This window comes from Scyliorhinus torazame, chromosome 4 (genome assembly GCF_047496885.1).
Source record: "Scyliorhinus torazame isolate Kashiwa2021f chromosome 4, sScyTor2.1, whole genome shotgun sequence".
NCBI classification, from domain to species: domain Eukaryota; kingdom Metazoa; phylum Chordata; class Chondrichthyes; order Carcharhiniformes; family Scyliorhinidae; genus Scyliorhinus; species Scyliorhinus torazame.
The window spans coordinates 133673043-133694385 of record NC_092710.1 but is presented as its reverse complement, the minus strand read 5'-3'; the positions used below and the strand labels follow the sequence as shown (position 1 = coordinate 133694385).

General features: G+C 44.9%; 1 protein-coding gene across 3 annotated transcripts in view; it reads left to right on the top strand.

Moving 5' to 3' along the window:
* Positions 1-12483, top strand: part of dlgap2a (discs, large (Drosophila) homolog-associated protein 2a) — a 1100531-nt gene extending 1088048 nt beyond the window's left edge. For all 3 annotated transcript variants that reach the window (XM_072498636.1, XM_072498634.1, XM_072498633.1), the window contains 2 exons: positions 2215-2367; positions 6956-12483. In XM_072498636.1, coding sequence (XP_072354737.1) covers positions 2215-2367; positions 6956-7174 — 372 coding nt within the window. In that variant the 3' untranslated portion in view covers positions 7175-12483. The remainder of the gene's footprint in view (positions 1-2214; positions 2368-6955) is intronic.
* Positions 12484-21343: the final 8860 nt, after the last annotated feature.

Genomic DNA, 21343 nt, shown 5'->3' with positions numbered 1-21343 from the left:
TGATTAAATGATGGAATTGTAGCATATGAGACCATTTTATTTAAATTTGCAAAGTTTTCAGTATTTCATGGCAAATGACAAAAAACATCTCATTCTGAGAGTCTACAGGAACATTATACTGGCAATGAATTAGAGTCTGTGTCCTTTTCTGGAGATCGCACATTGGAATGGGTGGTTTGTGAATCATGGACTTTCTGTAATGTGACAAGAACTGTACACAAAATTCCAGCTGTGGCCTAATCAGCGTTTTATACAGTTCCATCATTACATCCCTTCTTTTACCTCACCCAATAAAGAAAAATACTTCATATGCTTGCGTTACCACCTTGTCCACCTGTCCTCCCACCTTCAAGGACCTATGGACATGTACTCCAAGGTGGCTCACTTCCTCAACTCCTCTCAATGTCTTTGAGTGTTCCCTTGCTTTGTTGCCCTCCCAAGTGCATTACCTCACACTTTTTCAGATTAAATTCCATTCTCTGCCCTTTCAACCAAACCATTGACATCATTCTGGAGTCGACAGCTATCCTCTTCACTATCAACTACATGGCCAAGTTTTGTGTCATCTGTAAATTTCCCAATCATGCCACCCTCATTTATATCTAAACCACTAATATATACAACAAATAACAAGGGCCCCAACACTGAACCCACATAGGGGTTGGTTTAGCAAAGTGGGCTAAGACAGCTGGCTTGTAATGCATAACAAGACCAGCAGCGCGGGTTCAATTCCCATTCCAGCCTCCCCGAACAGGCGCCGGAATGTGACGACTAGGGGCTTTTCTCAGTAACTTCATTGAAGCCTACTTGTGACAAGCGATTATTATTATTATCATCACTGGAAACTATTTTCGCAAAAATACCCATCGAGCATTACCTTTTGTTTCCTGGCACTGAGCCAAATGTGGATCTAACTTGCCACCTTCCCTTGTATCCCATGAGGTCTCACTTTTCTGACCAGTCTGCCATGTGGGACCTTGTCAAATGCCTTACTGATGTACACGTTTTTTGAGGTGTAATTTTTGTAATTAGTTCTTGCCTGTACTTTGGAATATTTCACATTCTGTTCACTGAGAATGAGAAGTCTGTGGTTCTTCTTAAATTATAGTCTTTAATAACTGGAAAGATCTCACTTTGGATAACCTTTTTTGGTTTTCACATGGCAGCAATGTTCCAGAAAATTGTATTCAGCAACACATTTCTTTGTGTCCTCCTGCAGACAAGATTCCCATTAATAATTGAAGGATATGCTTTAATCTGCAGTTGTGCCACAGCTTCCGAAAAAACTCAATGATGAATTTAGATATGTTTGCGTCATGTTTCGGTTCTGCCAGTCCCACTCTGGAGTTAGAATAGAAAAAAGGTAAAATCCACAAAGAATTTCAGGGTCACAATATCTAATATTTAACACCAACAACTGACATTCAAGAACACTTTGCCTGTTTAACTGACTCAGTAATTTGATTTCTGGCACATTGCCTTGCAATTGCCAGTATTTTAATCGTGCCAGAGAGGCATAGCCGCTCATTGAAAATATCCAATGTCCATTCTCCCTCCCTCCTTCATATTTTGAAACACCACAAAAATTCAAGATTATGACAAGATTTTATGAGAAGATTAAAGATCATTTTCAGCAAGATGGTTCCACGTAAACATTTTAGTATCATTTAGAGAATCATCACCATTTATATTCAGATGGCCACGCTCAATAGCAAAGATAATTGTTCAGAATGAAATGCAGTTTAAAACATTGCGGCTTCCTTTTCTGTTTAATTATTTTGCTCCCTCATGAGATACTCTGCTGTACAGAGATGAAAATGATATTGTAATGGCTCAGTTCTCTATGGTAGGCGTTCAAAGTGAAAACTGCCGAGCTCTCCGAGATGAAAAGTATTTCCTTTATTGTGCAGTAAAAAGGGCAAAGTAATATTGAACAAAAAGGTGCATTTTAACGTTAATAAAACTAAAATCTTTTCTATGTTTGTTTAGATTGTACAGCATTTCTTGGCTTTATTTCTAATATTAATGTCAAACCAAAAAGATTCCCAGTATTTTGGCACATGTAGAGCAAGTCTTGGCTTATGAATATGCAATTAGGCAAACAGTGAAAGTATTTTAATATCCGTAAATTGTGAAATCTGCAATTTCAGAGGTGTAATTTAAAAAAAATATATCGAGACTGAATTGTTTATGAGTTGATTATGTCCCTGCTAGGATCCTAGCGCGATGCCAAGGCCTACGTCCCAGGATCTAGCAGGATTTTGGGACCTCCTGCAGCTTTCCATTGAAGATGTCAGCATGAAGTTTGATGAGCTGCATCAGCTGAAGGCAAACGATTGGAAACCTATTGAGCCATTTGAAAAACAGGTAAAGTAAAATGGTGCATGAAATACAACGCAGCCAATGAAATTAATATACAGCTATTATTGCTTTTCCCCAGACAGGTACAGTTCTCTTCAAGACTCGGTGTAGGGACCAAACGCGAGTCCTGAAACTGCAGGGGAGGGCAGCAGGACTACAATGGTAATCTTCCCAGCGATGGCCAATTAAGAGACCCCACCACCCCGGTCACCGAGATAAGGACGGAGGGTCATTGGCCGGGATTTTCCAGCTGTTCACGCTGGCGGGATCTTCCGGTCCCGCAGCCGGCACACCACCACCATGGGTTTCCTTGCAGCAAGGGGTGCTGGGCCGTCTCCGCCACCACATGGTGGTTTGCACAGAAAGTTCCACCCATTATCTCTTCACCTCGGTCCTCAGTGGCCTCCACCTTTTTTGGAAATTGTGTCCGCTAGTGCACGACCAGAGGCCTGGTAAGCATTACAGCCTCAGCTGCAAGAGAGTTGTAGCTGCTGTGGCTGCAAGAAGAATGAGAAGGCGCCTCTAGTTTGAGGCACCTTCGAAAATGAGGTGAGAAAATAGTTGCTGTACATGGGCCAGGCAGGCAGGCCCCGGAGATCAAAGGGGAAACTCCATCAGCAGCATCAGAGCTGCAAGGACGGCCATTGCCACCCTCCTTGGGTGTTGGAACCTCCAAAGACCATTGTGCCATAGGTTACCGACACCTATTAAAAACATCTTCTGCCATTCAAGTAGTTCATGATTGATCTGTACCTCAATTCCGTCCACTTGCCATTAATACATCTCTCCTAATACCCTAGCCAGACAACAGTGTATCAATCGCAGTCCTGGAATACTCAATGGAACTTCACAAAGTTCTAGATTTCCACTGCTCTTTGTGTAAAAAAAAAGTGATCCTAATTTCACTCTTGCATTGGCTAGCTCTAATTTTAGGTTCACACCCATATGCTCTGGTTTCCCCAACACCAGAGGGCACAATTTCACTGTAGCTACCTACCCTTCAAACCACTTTATCATTTTGCATACCTCAGATCACTCCTCAATCTTTAACAGGGGAATACAAGTGATACAATGTCATGAAAGGGGGGACCATGGGTGACTTCCAGGTGAGGTGCTTTTGACATTCTTTTGCAGCTCCACAGTGTAATGTGTTGTTGGAGCAGTTTGGGAAAATATAAAAATATCTTTGAATTCAGAAAGGAGTGATACTGGACTTGGCTAAGAAGTTGAGAGGAGTTTCAAGGCCTGTCAGCAGTCTGCTGTCACTAATGGAGGTTTATAGTCTCAGTCCTTCTTGGGCTGCAGCATGACTTAGAAATGGAGCAGAGTCAGCGGAAGGAAGACTCTGCTTTGTGCAGAGGGAGGAGGAGAGTTCTCAAAAGAAGGCTCTATCCACAAGGGTCATCAGGGAGTGCTACCCCTCCCTCCACCTCAGCCAAGGGCAGCATCTGAAGCAGCTACTGTTCAGCAAGGAGGTGGTCAGTGAATCACCCCCTAAGCAAGACCCACAGCTGCCCAGCAAGATGCGGATGGTGTTGCCCGTGGCCGTGAAGAATGACATGGCCCTCAATTCCTAAGCCAGCTCATGTTTCCAAGTGGGTGCAGGCAACATTGCCAAATTCTCCCAATTCACCATGCTTTGCTGTATCAGGCAGGTGGTAAAGATTCTGTATGTCAATAAAGGGGACTTCATAGTCTTCTATCTTATCAGAGATAAGTTGGAGGAATGGGGTTTTGCCAAGCTAGTGGAATTCCTAATAATATAGGGAGCCATTGACTGCAACCATGTGGTTCTGCAGGTACCACATATTAATGAAAAGAGGTACAGGAAGCACTTGGTTGGGGGGCCCACCAGACTGTCTACAAATTTGTGATGGTCTGCTACATCCTCCAAAATGTCACTCCCATGAGGATGCAGCCCTTGTCACCAGGCCTTTGGTAGGCACCTGACAAAGAGGAGGAGGAAGAGGAAAAGAGGATATCTGAGACTCCCTAGGTTATATGGATCATCTGTAAGCAGCTACTCAGACTTCAGTTCCCCTAAGATTACCACAGCTCCATAATTCCACCCCTTTCCATCCTGGCCAAAATCCTAAAATAGAAAATATTTGAGGGAAAACATCGTCATGATCCCCACACTCGCCAACAGATCCAGTAGACATTTTAGTCATTGTGTCTGATCTGTACTCAATCCCCACAAGAGTCCAGTGCTGTACTGTATATTCAAATGAAGATCTCTGCTTTGATCCCCAAAATGCACGGAGTTAAGTGTGGGTATGTAGGCATCCAATAAAAGCAGTGCACCATTCACATGTGTGGAGAGTATCTGTTTGAGTGAAATAAAGAAGGGTGAGACCTGTAAAACTATACTCCGCATGAGTCTCCACCTTCAGAAGAGGAGAAGCAAGTGGGGAAATGAGCAATGAGAAGATTTTATTAATCGAGCCTTCATTTCCATTAAATGACTTCTCCAAAAGAGGCTGGCTCCATTTCATAAATCATTGCATGTGTTAACATTGATTATGCAATGAATTAGTGATTCCTAAAATTGAAAATGACAATTACTCAAGTTTTTAAACATGAGTTGTACACATGCTACAAGCCAAGAACATATGGAGTGAATGTTGACCACAGTAATGCTTCATATGTACAAAATCTAATAAGAACTTCACAGCTTTCCACATGTCGCACACTGCAATAGATTCTGAAGCAGCAGCAAATTTCAGATTGGTGATGATAATTAAAAAATGGTTGATTCACTACACTCCTCATTTAGCTTCCTCACCAAGAAACTCCTTCTCCTCAGTGACCTCCATCTACACCTCAATTGCTTCTACTTCCAGTTCCCTGACCTCTTTATCCCCCTGTCTCAATTGAGGGGTTTGGAAACAAGAACGGAGATTTTAAAATCGAGGCATTGCCAGGCCAGGAGCAACTGTAGGTCAGTGAGCACAGGGTGATCAGTGAACGGAACATGATGGGAAATTGAATATGTTCACCAATTTATAGAGTTTGGAATGTAGGGAGATATAGTCAAGTTTAGAGGTGACAAAGGTATGGCTGAAGGTTTCAGCAGCAGATGAAGTGAAACAGCAATGGAGATAGATGCTGCCTAGTTGGTAAAGGTTACATATTTGTGAGGTGCTATCACAGAAGCTTTAGAGAGTTTCTTCAGTACACACTGTAACCACTGTACTCCAATCGTAGAAGATTTTTAAGCTAACCAATCTAGCTGATTTCTTTATCTTAGATGGTATTGAGGTTCCTCAATATTAGTGGCGCTTTGCCCAGGCAAATGGAAGGTACTCCATCACTCTCCTGGCTTGTGCCCATAGATGGTGGAGATGGTGTTGGGGAGTTGAGGAGGTGAGTCACTCGCCATGAACTGGAGAATGTAGAGTCTCAAGGAGATGATGTGGCACTCCCCTGTCAGGCAAATTTATTTTCTGGACTCAACTGATCCTTTTTTGTTGTTTTTTAAAATTCATTCATGGGATGTGGGGGCCACTGGTAAGGCCAGGATCTGCAGCCCCTCCCTAATTGTCCACGAGAAGGTGGTGGTGTGTGGAACCACAGCAGTTCATGTGGTTTAGGTATTTCCACAATGCTGATAAATAGATCATAGAATTTACAGTGCAGAAGGAGGCAATTCGGCCCATTGAGTCTGCACCAGCCCTTGGAAAGAGCACCCTACTTAAGCCCACACCTCCACCCTATCCCTGTAACCCAGTAACCCCACCTAACCCTTTTTGGACACTCAGGGCAATTTATCGTAGCCAATCCACCTAACCTGCACATCTTTGGACTGTGGGAGGAAACTGGAGCACCTGGAGGAAACCCACGCAGGCAGGGGGAGAACGTGCAAACTCCACACAGACAGTGACCCAAGCCAGGAATTGAACCTGGGACCCTGGAGCTGTGAAGCAGCTGTGCTAACTACTGTGCTACCATGCTGCCCCAGCAGCTGTAGGATTTCAATCCAAAGATGATGAAGGGGCGGTGGTTCATGTCTACATCACGGTGGTGTGTGCTTTTGAGGGGACCTTGCAGGCAATGGTGTTCCCATGGAACTGCTACCTTGTCCTTCAGAGGTCACAGTTTACAGTGTATATGAATGTGAGTAGCTTTTGCTCTTTAGTCCTTGAAATAAACCTTTTTACAGATCTGTATTGAATGGTTAACATTAGTTCCACATGTTAAGCTTTTTAGATGAGAACACTTATTTTCTCTCCACATTAGGATTATCAAGGGAATTAAACTGTTCCCTGCCTGCAGATAATACTAAATTGAGGAATAGTCATTTCATGTCCGAACGTGAGCAGGTAAATCACAGTGATCATTGCCAGGGTCTGCTTGCTTCCAAGGTCTATGGCTCTAATTCCAGATTTGCTTATATGAGTGGCACACCTTAATAGGGTTGGCTGTATGAATCAGATCAGCCCAAATGCTCTATAAGTCTTTTATATTTAAAGTCCTGTATTCATCACTCAGCCTTTTAGAGAGATTGTTAGGAGAGCCAGAACTTAAGTGTCTGCCGTTTATTTTGGTATTTTTACGATTTAATATTAATGATAATTATTTCATAATTTCTCAGGAGGAGAAGAAGATTCCACCTCCAGTACCAAAGAAGCCACCAAAAGGAAAAATCCCTATCATGCGAGAAAGGTCCCTTGACCTTCCTGACAGGCAACGACAGGAGGCGAGGAAACGGCTAATGGCTGCCAAACGAGCGGCTTCCTTTCGACAGAACTCGGCCGCGGAGCGTGCAGATAGCATTGAGATTTACATCCCAGAGGCACAAACCAGGCTCTAAAGACAGTTTCTTGCCTCGTGTCCTTTTAATTTCTGTTGACCATCGGCGCTCAATATTTGTCATGTACATTTCACAAACCAAGCCCAGTGGAATTAGTGTTGGGATTTCCATGGTGATTCTTGTCCCAGCCTCCACTGTTTATGCTCTTGCTGTTGTGTTCATTGTGCCATACATCACAGTGGAATGATTATAATTCCGGGTTTTTTGAACTCGTTGCAAGAATCCCTATATTCTGTAAGAGGAATCAATCCAAGGAGGTCACACTAAATATTCCACTTATCCATCAAGCTCTCTCGGAAACTATTAAAGTGGAGGATCTCTAGAGGAAGAATGCTAATTCAGCTAACCACATTATTTTCTATGAATTGGTTTGCTCAATGGGTTTGAGGGAATGGTTAAATAGTGTTCTCTGGAGAGCACTGGAGGTGCGAACTAATGAAACCGGAGGTGCTAGGGTTTCAACAAAAGAAAACAGGAAGAATGAATAATGTGCCAACATAATTTCTTATCTCTTAACATTATAAATGAACCTAGCTCCTAAGAAGGGAACAAAAAGACGCTATGCCCTGTGCTCAGCAGAACTGTTCCCCATTCAAAACTATTCAGGGACTGAACTCCAGTATGCTTTGGGGAATATGTAGCTAAAAGGGTAAGAATTATTTCTCTAAAATAACTCTTACAGGATAGTAATCTGCAGAATCTATTGGGACACCAAGTAATTTTCATCTGCTGAGATAAGCTCCTGAAACCCCTCAGTTTCTGAAGTATTTGCCAAAATGTTTTAAGACTTGAAAGAGGGAAAAAAAAGTTTTTTTAACTTCTTTGCGAGTGTGCTGAAATGGTTTTCAGCTAAGTGTTATGTATCTTTTAAGTAAAATGGGTGGGTGGGGGGTGGGGGGGGAGTGCTCACCTTGTAATGGTGGCAAATATGTGCAATAGTGATCAGCCTCATATTAAACGTGTGCAATTACAATCGTGCCAACGCAGAGAGTGGAGACGGAAGAGAGAGACTGAATGTAACTTCCCCACGAACGCTTGCCTTACTATAGCCAGATACTGGTAGTTAGATCTTTCAGCAAAGGAAATTCAGAAGTAATCTCCTGATAGTAATCACTCCAATATCCCCTTCATTTAATATTTATTATGCTCTTTTAAAGGAACTTTTTTATTTATACACAGTTGCGTTAACTCTTTTCAATTGGCATGCTATTTCTATTTTTATTTTCAAGAAATGTACTAAATATGTGAGCTATGAGTGAGAACATTTATAAATAATACACACTCACAGTGAATATGTTAAATATTATTTAATGATTTTTTTTGTAAGGATTATCTTTAAGCTTTTGTATGTGGTTGGACTGAGTGCTTCTAAACAGTGCTTGTGTCATGTTAATGTAACCAACAAAAGATTTATTTGAATGTGAGCACTAAGATTTCAGTTACACTGTTTGGACATGTATAGAGGTTATTTTACCTGAAAGGTGATTTTCATTTTTGTTAAAATAGTTACTTTTTTGGTTATTGTGAAGGGAAAGTAATTGTTTAAATCCAGTGATGTTTGTGGAAGCATTAAATTAGTCCAGTTAAATCGGCCTTTTCGAACATAATTCAGAATGCAGCACCCTCTGTGGTAGGATACCCTACATTACAGTACCACCATATACACTTGCACCTCATTTTCATTCATATTGTTACCAAACAGCCTTAAATTAAATTTGGAAGCAAAAACGTGAATGAATGTACTGCCCCTAAATTTGCAAAAAAAGAAAACCCAAGAAATATCTTGTGTCGTAAATAAATACGACCTAAAGTTGAGAAGTGATTTACAACATGATACTTGTTTAGGCGATATGAAACAGTATTAAAAGATCACCTGAGAAATGTTTAAAAGAAACCTCTGCTTCACTCAGCACTGTAGAAAAAAATGTGAATTGTTACTATCCATAACCCAAGTTTCAAAAACAAATTCATTAGAAAAACACTTGGCAAAAATGCTGGAAAAAACTCAACAGATCTGGCAACATTTGTACAGAGAGAAACAGAGCTAACGTTTGAAGTCACTATGACATTTTCGGAACTGAAGAAGAGTAATACGGACTCGAAGCGTTAACTCTCTCTCCACAGATGCTACCAGATCTGCCGGGTTTGTCCAATACATCTGTTTTTATTTCAGATTTTCAGCGTCCTCAGCATTTTGCTTTCACTTTTATTTAAATATTAATCTTCCTTTAAATTCTGTTTCATCAAGACTTGGAATAAAAGCAGATTTTTTTCCCAAACCAAAACCTTCTGGTTATTTATGCTTTCCATAACCACTGTTAGGGAGCTGACTTGTTTTTTGCTGTATTATTTGGCTTGCTTTATTTAACATGGAAAGCACTGACTAATTCTCAACTGGTTGGTGCTGGACTATCTTATCTCAGCTTCATCCAGAAATAGCCATTTTCTCCCCCCCCCTACACACACACACACTTGCACAACATGCAAATACAATTTCATAACTTTAAAACATGAACTCTATCAGCAATTATTACTGACTTTCCCAATTTCAGAGGTATCATTGTGTTCTCCCCCATCCCTGCTATTCAGTACTAATGCATCAATTCGACACATGCTAGGCAGACATCTAACTTAATAGTGGCAATGATTACCTTTTTATACACAAACAGATTTAGTAAATAGATCAAATATAAAGCAAAACATATCAATTTACAGATATCTTAACGAGACAGAATTATAGCTTTGATGCTTTTGTTATCATCACCCAAATGCCAATCATAAAGGTATTGGTTTTGTTCTTGTTGGTAAAACGTTACCTTTACTTTAGGTTAAAACACCTATACTTCTAAGTGCAATATACCATGTATATCGTTGGTGTTAATGGTAACGTCAGGGCAACTGAACAAAAGGCAATATTTTTTTTTTTAACTCTCCACATTTCTCTGTTAGGCCAAATAAATAGCAATGCTATTTTGTACATGCATACTTCTCATTACAGACTGAGCTTGTATTTGATAGCAAATCAGAAACTAATGCAAAGGAGTCTGAATGTTCTATTAAGTACCATTAACTTTAACTGCACGTTAAAAGAAGCAACATTAGTTGCATTTAATGTAAAATCCATGCTGTCATTTTAACTAAATATGCTTTATAAATTGAACATAATATATACTCATCAGTGTGTTGAAGTTTTTTTTCCATTTTTTTGTGACAGAGGTTGGGGGGGATGTTGGCGGGTGTTTTTTTTTAAAACAAGTGGTCTCACTATGAACAGCAGTTATTCTATTAGTTCTATCCAATAGAAAAGATACATGGACCAGAATTTGCTGGCCAAATAATACCAAATTTAATGCATATATATATATATATTTTTAAGAGTACCCAATTCATTTTTTCTAATTAAGGGGTAATTTAGCATGGCCAATCCACTTAGCTTGCACATTTTTGGGTTGTGGGGGCGAAACCCACGCGAACACGGGGAGAATGTGCAAACTCCACACGGACAGTGACCCAGAGCCGGGATCGAACCTGGGACCTCGGCGCCGTGAGGCCGCAGTGCTAACCCACTGTGCCACCGTGCTGCCCTCATATATTATTATTAATAATAAAAAAAACAGGGGCTGGTTTAGCACAGTGGGCTAAACAGCTGGCTTGTAATACAGAACAATGCCAGCAGCGCAGATTCAATTCCCGTACCGGCCTGCCCGAACAGGCGCAGGAATGTGACCAGAGGCTTTTCACAGTAACTTCATTGAAGTCTACTTGTGACAATAAGTGATTACTATTATTATTATTAGTGTGTAGATCGTTCAAAAAATTGCAGCGAGGAAAAGATAGCCTCTGAATTGTGATTTGATACAAATTGTTGGACAATGTGCGCCGCTAGCCTCACATACAGGTCAACTCGCCATCATCTTCTCAATAAGTTGCAAGAAGTTGCTGCAATTGCACATTAATTGCCAATTAAACTTCCTGCAGAAAATTGGGGCAGTGATTTGACAGTAATCTTTCAATTAAGTGGTTTATCTTCCTGCAAAACCACTCAGTGCTTCGGCCCAGAAAGGAAACAATTTAACTTGTGCATTCTCAATACTACAGGTAATAAATTGTACTTAGAGATTTTAAAAAATTAATTTTTAATGTTTTTTCTTATTTTCCTTTCTATCTTTTATTTCTCTCTCAATTAAATCTTTCCCTCTTTTTATTCCTCATTCTGTATCTGATTTGGATCTAATTCTAAGTTGTTCCTTTGGGGTTTTTTCAGTTCATAAATCTCATTGGTTAAGGAGGGAGATTAGCCCTGTCAGTCACCAAGATCTCAGCTGTCCCATTTCCCTCGCTACACCATTATCAGATCACACTTTCGGCACAAAAAATATTTTGAGCTGAAGAATAAGGAATAAAGTTTAACCATTGGGGTATGTCGTGAGATGACCCATGCCAACAAATTCTGGGCCCATGCCCCTGGTGACATGCAAACTGGCAAACTGGATAGAACTGCAATTCTTCACAGAGTTGAAACAAATAACAAATATTTCAGGTGTAACTAGGAATATAGTTATTTAACTTAAAATACTAACTAAACAAACAGAAAAATAATTATATCTGTACAAAAACAGAATCGAGTGCCAATTACTATTTTTTGCGCAGTAAATTTCTTCTAAGTCAACAAATGATTGTCCATAATTCTATCTCTTTTTCCTTTCATGTTTTTTTTGAAATGCACTATTTATCAGCATGCAAGATACAGATATTAATATTGAATGTAAGGTGCGCTATTTTGCTGAACGTGATTCCTTGGTACTTGCTAATGCCTTCTTTAGCAACTTAGTAATTTGTTACTTTTTGGAGGACATGTTTAACATCATTTTATTTGCACTACCTTTTCAGTTGATGATTGCTTAAAACTGTAGATGACGATCATGAGATGTGTTTATTAGAGTATCGTTCCACTGCTCTTTTGACAGAGTTCTCACACACTGTGTATCGCTGATGTCCATTTACCAATCGTAAATACTTCTGCACTTAAAACCTTTGTTTGGGGGGAAGTCTCTGATGCTTTTGTGCATTGGAAAAGCTGTGTTATACCAGTGACAGAACTGAACCCTGAAGTGGACTGATTTTGCTTCTGATTGTACAGAAGGAACACTGCCCTCCTCATATATGTTTATTTCCCATATTAACGGAAGAAATGATATTTTAAAACAGATTACTCTGTAAAGGAAACTTTAAAAAAAATCCAGTTGTGACATACTTCCAGTGAAATATGAGCTGAATGTTTGATAAACTTATGAGTTGTTTCAAAATTATGGCTTGGTGTGTTGTGTCATGATAATGATATACAGACAGGCAGCTAATGAACACAGAGAACAGGACATGACCACTGAGCAGGCAGGACACTCAGGGGTGGTGTCTCACTATAAAAGGCATGAGGCACTCACACTTGCCTCTTTCCACAGACAGACATCTACAGAGTGAGTCAGGGTGTATGTACAGTATCACACCTCCAGCACGTGGCTAAGAGCTAGTCTGGTTCAGTCAGACAGAGTATCTACATTTAGGTTAGCAGAGAGTCGAACTCATAGAGAACTGTGCTAACTGTGCTACTGGTTCAATAAATCAGATTGAACTAACTTCAAGGTCTGGAGTATCTTTTGGTTAAAGCTGCATCCAGTTGCAGCCTGTGTTATCCCAGAGTACATAACACAACATTCTACCAGGAAACTGCTTAATCTAGGTGGTTTACCTCAGTCCGTTCCATGACGACCAGCGAATGTATCCCGGCACCATGGAGAAGATTCAGGCTCCTCACAAACTCAGGACCTCCGGCAATCTCAGTGCCAACTGGCGGACATTCAAGCAAAAGTTTCTGCTGCACATCGAAGATTCAGACCTCGTGGGTGCGTCTGATGTAAGGAAGATCGCGCTTCCCTCAACAGCGGGTGATCAAGCTATCGAACTCTTCAACTCTTTTCACTTCACCGAAGGCCAGGACAAGACAAAGTTTCAGACCATCCTGGACAAATTTGACAGTCACTGTGAAGTGGACACCAATGAAATCTTCGAGCGCTACATATTCAAACAACGTCTACAAGGTAAAGATGAATCTTTCAACTCGTTCTTAACTAACCTCCGCCTGCTAGCGCTGTCCTGCAACTTTATTGCTGACTCCATGATCAGAGACCAAATCGTTTTTGGAGTTCACTCTGATCCTCTGAGAGAGCAGCTACTGAAAATCAAGCATATGACCCTGCCAGTCGCGATTGAAACATGCACAGTACATGAGCACGGCAAAAATCGCTATGCCCAGTACAAATCGGCTGAAAATGAGAAACTTGCCTCCCACGTGGCAAAGAGTGTGCAGGCCACCTCCTGGATGCAGCGCCTCAGCATTGATGAAAGCGGCCATTTCGCGGGCTTTTCCCAGGGCCCCACGCATGCGCGATGTGAACGGGATAACAAAGCGGCCGACACCCGCACTGCGCATGTGCGACGACGCGTGGAGCATCAGGACGCCGATGACATGACGTGTTCGAACTGCGGCAACGCCCACTTAAAGAAACATCGCCCTGCAAGAGGCAGATGATGTTCAAACTGCGGGAAGCCTGGACATTATGCAGCCTTGTGCAGGTCTGCACCACCAGTTAGGGGCCAGCGCTCCCAATTCCGACGACGCTGCGTTCAGAGTGTGCAATACGATTACAGGATTCTGATCCTGGCAGCACAACGGATCCAGAGCAGGAATGTCTGGACTCCGCCTACTGTGTGGGCATCATTACCAAATGTGAATATGCCACATCCAACTCATCACAAATTCAATCCATCCTCGCTGTGGACTCTGCGGATGAATGGCGTGCGGTGATGCAGGTCAACCGCTTCTCCATCCAGTTTAAGCTGGATACAGGTGCTTCTGCCAACCTCCTCTCACAGGCAGATTTCAAACGCTCCCCAAGGTCCTTCCAGCAGCCTGCAGGCTCCTGGACTACAATGGAAATGCCATCACGGCACTGGGATCCTGCCATCTACTCGTCTCCAACCGGTGCACCCATGCACAGTTATGTTTTGAAATCGTCAAGCCAGATAGGGCGTCCTTACTTGGCGCGCATGCCTGCAAGCAGCTGAACCTCATGCAGCGGGTTTTCACAACGACATCCTCCAATGTGGATCTTCAGGCCGGCATTGACGACATCCTCGCTGAGTATCCGGATGTGTTCAACGGGATGGGCACGCTGCCATATCGATACAAGATTCTGCTATGACCTGATGCCAAGCCAGTGGTCCACGCACCACGCCAGGTCCCGGCTCCGCTGAGAGAGCGCCTGAAGGCACCGCTCAAGGATCTTCAGCAACACGGCACATTTCCAAGGTAACCGAACCGACTGACTGGGTCAGCTCGTTGGTATGTGTTAGAAAGCCTTTTGGGAGACCTGCGCATCTGCATTGATCCCAAGGATCTCAATAAGAATATAATGCGAGGGCAGCACAGTGGCACAGTGGATTAGCCCTGTTGCCTCATGGTGCTGAGGTCCCAGGTTCAAATCCCGGCCCTGGGTCTCTGTCCGTGTGGAGTTTGCACATTCTCCCCATGTTTGCGTGTGTTTCGCCCCCACAACCCAAAGATGTGCAGGCTAGGTGGATTGGCCACGCTAAATTGCCCCTTAATTGGAAAAAATGAATTGGATACTCTAAAATTTTTTTTAAAGAATATAATGTGTGAACACTACCCTATCACGAAGCAGGAGGAACTCACCAGTGAGATGGCACAAGCACGTTTTTTCACCAAGTTAGATGCGTCACATGGATTTTGGCAAATCCAGCTGGATGAGTCCAGCAGAAGGCTTCAACACACCGTTTGACAGATACTGCTATAATAGCATGCCGTTTGGCATTGTCTCGGCATCGGAGATCTTCCATCGCATTATGGAGCAGATGATGGAGGGCATTGAAGGGGTTCGTGTGTACGTGCACGACATCATCATATGGTCCTAGTTCCTAGGTGACCAGATCTCTCAGCAGGGCGTGCGCCCGGACACAGACAAGGTCAAGGCCATCGAAGCCATAAAGGTCCTTGAAGACAAGAAGGCGGTGTTGCGCTTCCTGGGCATGGTCAATTTTCTGGGCACGTTCATCCCAAACCTGGTCTCACACACCACGGCCCTACAAAACCTGGTGAAAAAGTCCACTGCCTTTGAGTGGCAGGCAGCACATCAAGCAGAGTGGTTGGAGCTGAAAGCCAAGCTCACCAGTGCACCAGTCTTGGCATTTTAGACCCAGCCAGGGAGACGAAGATCTCGACAGATACGAGCCAGGATGGCATCGGTGCGGTGCTGCTTCAACGCGATGACACTTCATCCTGGGCACTGGTAGCCTACGCATCGAGGGCCATGATGCCCACCGAAACAAGGTATGCGCAAATAGAGAAGGAATGCCTGGGTCTTCCCACTGGCATTCTCAAGTTTCACGACTATGTCTACGGCCTGCCGACATTCACTGTTGAGACGCATCATAGGCCTCTGGTCCACATTATCCACAAGGACCTGAACGACATGACGCCTCGGTTGCAGCGCATCCTCCTCAAACTCAGAAGGTACGACTTTGACTTAGTGTACACGCCTGGCAAGGAGCTCATCATCGCTGATGCATTGTCCCGCTCCATCACATTGCCTAGCGAACGGCTAGAAATCATCCGGCAGATTGAATCACAGGTGCAGCTGTGTGCTAGCACCCTCCCGGCGTCTGATGAGAAGGTGGTCTGTATCCGCGAGGAGACAGCCAAAGACCCCCTCTTGCAGGGTGTCATGCACCACCTCGCCAATAGCTGGCAGAAAGAGCAGTGCCCTCAATTTTACAATGTAAAGGATGACCTGATGGTGATTGATGGTATCCTCCTCAAGCTGGACCGGATTGTCATTCCACTCAGTCTCCAGAGCTTGCTGCTCCGCCAAATCCATGAGGGACACCTGGGCGTCGAGAAGTGCAGACGCAGAGCCAGGCAGGCTGTCTATTGGCCCGGTATTAGCCAGGACATCTCGAACATGGTCCTCAACTGTGCGACCTATCAATGCTTCCAGCCAGTGCAGAGCAAGGAGACACTCCAGCAGCACAAAATAAAGACCTCCCCGTGGTCCAAGGTTGGCATCGACCTCTTTTGTGTGAATGGTCATGACTACGTATTGATTATTGACTATTTCTCCAATTACCCTGAAGTCGTGAAGCTCTCAGACCTCACATCTCGGACCGTCATAAAGGCTTGGAAGGAGACGTTCTCCAGGCATGGTATCCCACTCACTGTCATGAGTGACAATGGCCTGTGCTTCAACAGCCACGAGTGGTCTATGTTTGCCAAGTCATACCATTGCAAACATGTCACTTCCAGCCCACACTATCCGCAGTCCAATGGGAAGGTTGAAAAAGGGGTGCACATTGTGAAACAGCTCATCTGCAAGGCCGCGGATTCTGCTTCTGACATCTACCTCGCGCTGCTTGCGTACAGGGCGACCCCACTGTCCACTGGCATGTCGCCGGCTCAACTGATGAACAGGGACCTGCGAACGACACTTCCAGCCATATACTTGCCCAACCTGGATCACCTCCCTATGCTGCAGAAGGTGCAGCAACTCCGAGACCAGCAAAAGCAGGGCTATGATGCTCATGCCACCGATTTGCCTGTGTTATCCCCGGCAGGCACTGTCAGGATCAAAATACCGGATGGTGGCTGGTCAGCTCCAGTTGTCGTTGTCCGACAGGCTGCGCCCCACTCGTATGTTGTACGTATGGCTGATGGTTCTGTTGTGCGACGAAACAGACGGGCACTGCGCAAAGTTGCCTGCCCGCAACCGCTTTCGTCTCCGTTTCTGTCTGTTGTTTTGCCACCCCCTGATACCTCAAACTATGAGGCCACCAGTCAGGCTTCCATCCCGCCTGTCAAGGTGTCGTCGTCCCCACCACCACCTCTCCGGCGATCAACAAGGATCAGATGCAAGCCCCAGAGACTGGACTTATGAACATTTGTTTTGTTTGCTCTGTTCTGTTTTCTCACATTAGACAGCTGTCTTCACATGTAAATACGTTCATATATGCCACCACTTGTAAATACGTTAATATATGCCACCACATCTAAGTACGTTCCCATGTGCCAACAAAACATTAAAAAAAGGGAGATGTCATGATATGCAGACATGCAGGTAATGATATACAGACAGCCACAGACAGGCAGCTAATGAACACAGAGAACAGGACATGACCAATGAGCAGGCAGGACACTCAGGGGTGGTATCTCACTATAAAAGGCACGAGGCACTCACACTCCGCCTCTTTCCACTGATGAACATCTACAGAGTGAGTCAGGGTGTATGTACAGTATCACACCTCCAGCACGTGGCTAAGAGCCAGTCTGGTTCAGTCAGACAGAGTAAGAACACTTAGGTTAGCAGAGAGTCGAACTCAGAGAACTGTGCTAACTGTGCAACTGGTTCAATAAATCAGGTTGAACTAACTTCAAGGCCTGGAGTGTCTTTTGGTTAAAGCTGCATCCAGTTGCAGCCTGTGTTATCCCAGAGTACATAACACATCATGTTGTATTATTGCTATTTTTTGAATAGTGAATAATGCTGAGGCTGGATCTTCCTCTCAGTACCCCTGCTGGCTCATTGGGTTTACTTTAATTTAAAAAAAAACATTTTCAAAGCAGTCAGTTTTTTGTTGCTAGCAGTGTTTACAACCTTCAGTTGTGATCTCAGCCACAATGCAGATGAAAAGATATTTGCTTTTGTTATAATACTTGACACAATCCACTTTTACAAAGTGTCACAATGTTCCCAAAAAATATATTTGCTTAGATCTATGTTTTGTTCAAGCCCAAAGTGATGTTGCCCAAGAGCTCAAACAATATAGGCCTGTAAATTGGTTTGCCCTCCTCTCTAGGTCAGTACAAGGGAGCTATAGTCACCACTCGCAGCCCCAAAGACAGCTGACAGAGGGCAGCTCAAATTGCAGCCACAGGGTCCCGGGCAAGTGAGGGGTGGGGGCAATCAGCAGGGGGATTGAGTGCTGGCTGGTCAGCAGTTTTAAAGTGAGCATGCAGTGAGCCTTCTGCTGCCATTCAAAATCCAATATGGCAAGGGTCCCCCCCCCTCCCCACCGCTTGATTTTCACATGTAATGGGTCAAAAGCCTGGTTTAGGTCTACAGCTTGAAGACATTATGAGCAGTCCTAGCCAATTGGGCGGGTAGTGCAGTTCGGAGGCATCTCTGGTCAGCAATTAGGAGGCAACAGGTCAAGCCAAAGAAGGTCAAGGCTTCTTTAAGGGTCCTTGCCATACGACATGGAGTGTAGAAAGAGTCACTTACTTAACGAAGCCTGAACCGCCCACGTCCCATTTAATGTTGTGTTTCCTGACCCCTGGTTAATGTGAAATTGGGTCCCCAACTGCACTGAAGGAGCACAATACAAATATGTTCAAAAGCATCCCACTCATTAACATCAGGGTATTTGGTCGCTTCGTTGTGTGTGGGTGCAGATTTTATTTTTAACAGTGACCACTCATCTTAGGTTTTGGGTTAATTTTGAGAGCATTATCTATCTGTGTTCATTTCTCCATAGATGTTGCCGGACCTGCTGCGTGTTTCCAGCATTCATTTTGTATAATATATTTTGATAAAGACGTTTTTGCTGTAATGCAGCTTTGAAGAGATTTCTGAGAAACTCACCATCAAAAAACAACAGAAAACACACTTAATATGAAACTATTGGGACTATGTAGGTGTAAAGGTAGAAATGGGTAGAAAAAGGTAGAAATTGTCAGTCAGGCAATCAGTTATTAGGGTTCATGCACATGATCCATTCAGACCAATTTAATCTCCCTCCTTTGCATTAGATTTGGGAATATTTTTGTTCCTGCATGCCGCACAAACTCCGAGGTCACTGCCGAAACCTCTTTCGGGAAATGGTGTGGACGAGTCATAGAGCCTAAAAGGCTGCCCTGGTCTGAGTAAACCAGTCTAGACCAGAGCATCGTAGAGCAATAGTTGTGCAGGATAAGATCCAGTATTCAGAACAGATCCAACAGCTCAAAACTAGTCTTCCAAAGACGCTGATGTTGGTCATCAGCAGTGCAGCTTTGCACAAAGTGTTGAAGTTTGGTGAGGAGAGCAGTTCAGTGAAGAGGAGGGAGGGTTCAGTGAGGAGGGGAGTTCACTGAGGAGGAGGGGAGTGCGGTGAGGAGGAGGGTTCAGTGAGGAGGGGAGTGCAGTGCAGAGGAGGGTTCAGTGAGGAGGGGAGTTCAGTGAAGAGGAGGAATCAGTGAGGTGGGGAGTGCAGTGAGGAGACGAGTGCAGTGAAGAGGAGAGTTCAGTGACGAGGAGGGTTCAGTGAGGAGGAGGGTTCAGTGAGGAGTGGAGTTCAGTGAAGAGGAGGGATCAGTGAGATGGGGAGTGCAGTGAGGAGTGGAGTGCAGTGAAGAGGAGGGTTCAGTGACGAGGAGGGTTCAGTGAGGAGGGGAGTTCACTGAGGAGGAGGGGAGTGCGGTGAGGAGGAGGGTTCTGTGAGGAGGGCAGTTCACTGAGGAGGAGAGTTCAGTGAGGAGGGGAGTGCAGTGCAGAGGAGGGTTCAGTGAGGAGGGGAGTTCACTGAGGGGGAGAGTTCAGTGAGGAGGGGAGTGCAGTGAGGAGGAGGGTTCAGTGAGGAGGAGAGTTCAGTGAGGAGGGGAGTTCAGTGAGGAGGAGGGTTCAGTGAGGAGGAGAGTTCAGTGAGGAGGGGAGTTCAGTGAGGAGGAGGGTTCAGTGAGGAGGAGAGTTCAGTGAGGAGGGGAGTTCAGGGAGGAGGAGGGTTCAGTGAGGAGGGGAGTGCAGTGAGGAGAGGAGTGCAGTGAGGAGGGGAGTTCAGTGAGGAGGGGAGTGCAGTGAGGAGGGGAGTGCAGTGAGGAGGGGAGTGCAGTGAAGAGGAGGGTTCAGTGAGGAGGGGAGTTCAGTGAGGAGGAGGGTTCAGTGAGGAGGGGAGTTCAGTGAGGAGTGGAGTGCAGTGAGGTGGGGAGTGCAGTGAAGAGGAGGGTTCAGTGAGGAGGGGAGTTCAATGAGGAGGAGGGTCCAGTGAGGAGGGGAGTGCAGTGAGGAGGGGAGTGCAGTGAGGAGGAGGGTTCAGTGAGGAGGGGAGTGCAGTGAGAAGTGGAGTGCATTGAGGAGGGGAGTTCAGTGAAGAGGAGTGTTCAGTGAGGTGGGGAGTTCAGTGCAGAGGAGGGTTCAGTGAGGAGGGGAGTGCGGTGTGGAGGAGGGTTCAGTGAGGAGGGGAGTTCACTGAGGAGGAGAGTTCAGTGAGGAGGGGAGTGCAGTGAGTAGTGGAGTGCAGTGAGGTGGGGAGTGCAGTGAAGAGGAGGGTTCAGTGAGGAGGGGAGTTCAGTGCAGAGGAGGGTTCAGTGAGGAGGGGAGTGTGGTGAGGAGGAGGATTAAGTGAGGAGGAGGGTTCAGTGAGGAGGGGAGTGCAGTGAGGAGTGGAGTGCAGTGAGGTGGGGAGTGCAGTGAAGAGGAGGGTTCAGTGAGGAGGGGAGTGCAGTGAGTAGTGGAGTGCAGTGAGGTGGGGAGTGCAGTGAAGAGGAGGGTTCAGTGAGGAGGGGAGTTCAGTGCAGAGGAGGGTTCAGTGAGGAGGGGAGTGTGGTGAGGAGGAGGGTTAAGTGAGGAGGAGGGTTCAGTGAGGAGGGGAGTGCAGTGAGGAGTGGAGTGCAGTGAGGTGGGGAGTGCAGTGAAGAGGAGGGTTCAGTGAGGAGTGGAGTGCGGTGAGGAGGAGGGTTCAGTGAGGAGGAGGGTTCAGTGAGGAGGGGAGTTCAGTGAGGAGTGGAGTTCAGTGAGGAGTGGTGCGCAGTGAGGAGGGGAGTGCAGTGAGGAGTGGAGTTCAGTGAGCAGGGGAGTGCAGTGAGGAGGGGAGTTCAGTGAGGAGGGGAGTGCAGTGAGGAGTGGTGTGCAGTGAAGAGGAAGTTTCAATGAGGAGGGGCGTTCAGTGAGGAGTGGAGTGCAGTGAAGAGGAGGGTTCAGTGAGGAGGGGAGTGCAGTGAGGAGTGGAGTGCAGTGAAGAGGAGGGTTTAGTGAGGAGGGGAGTGCAGTGAGGAGTGGAGTGCAGTGAAGAAGAGGGTTCAGTGAGGAGGGGAGTTCAGTGAGGAGTGGAGTGCAGTGAAGAGGAGGG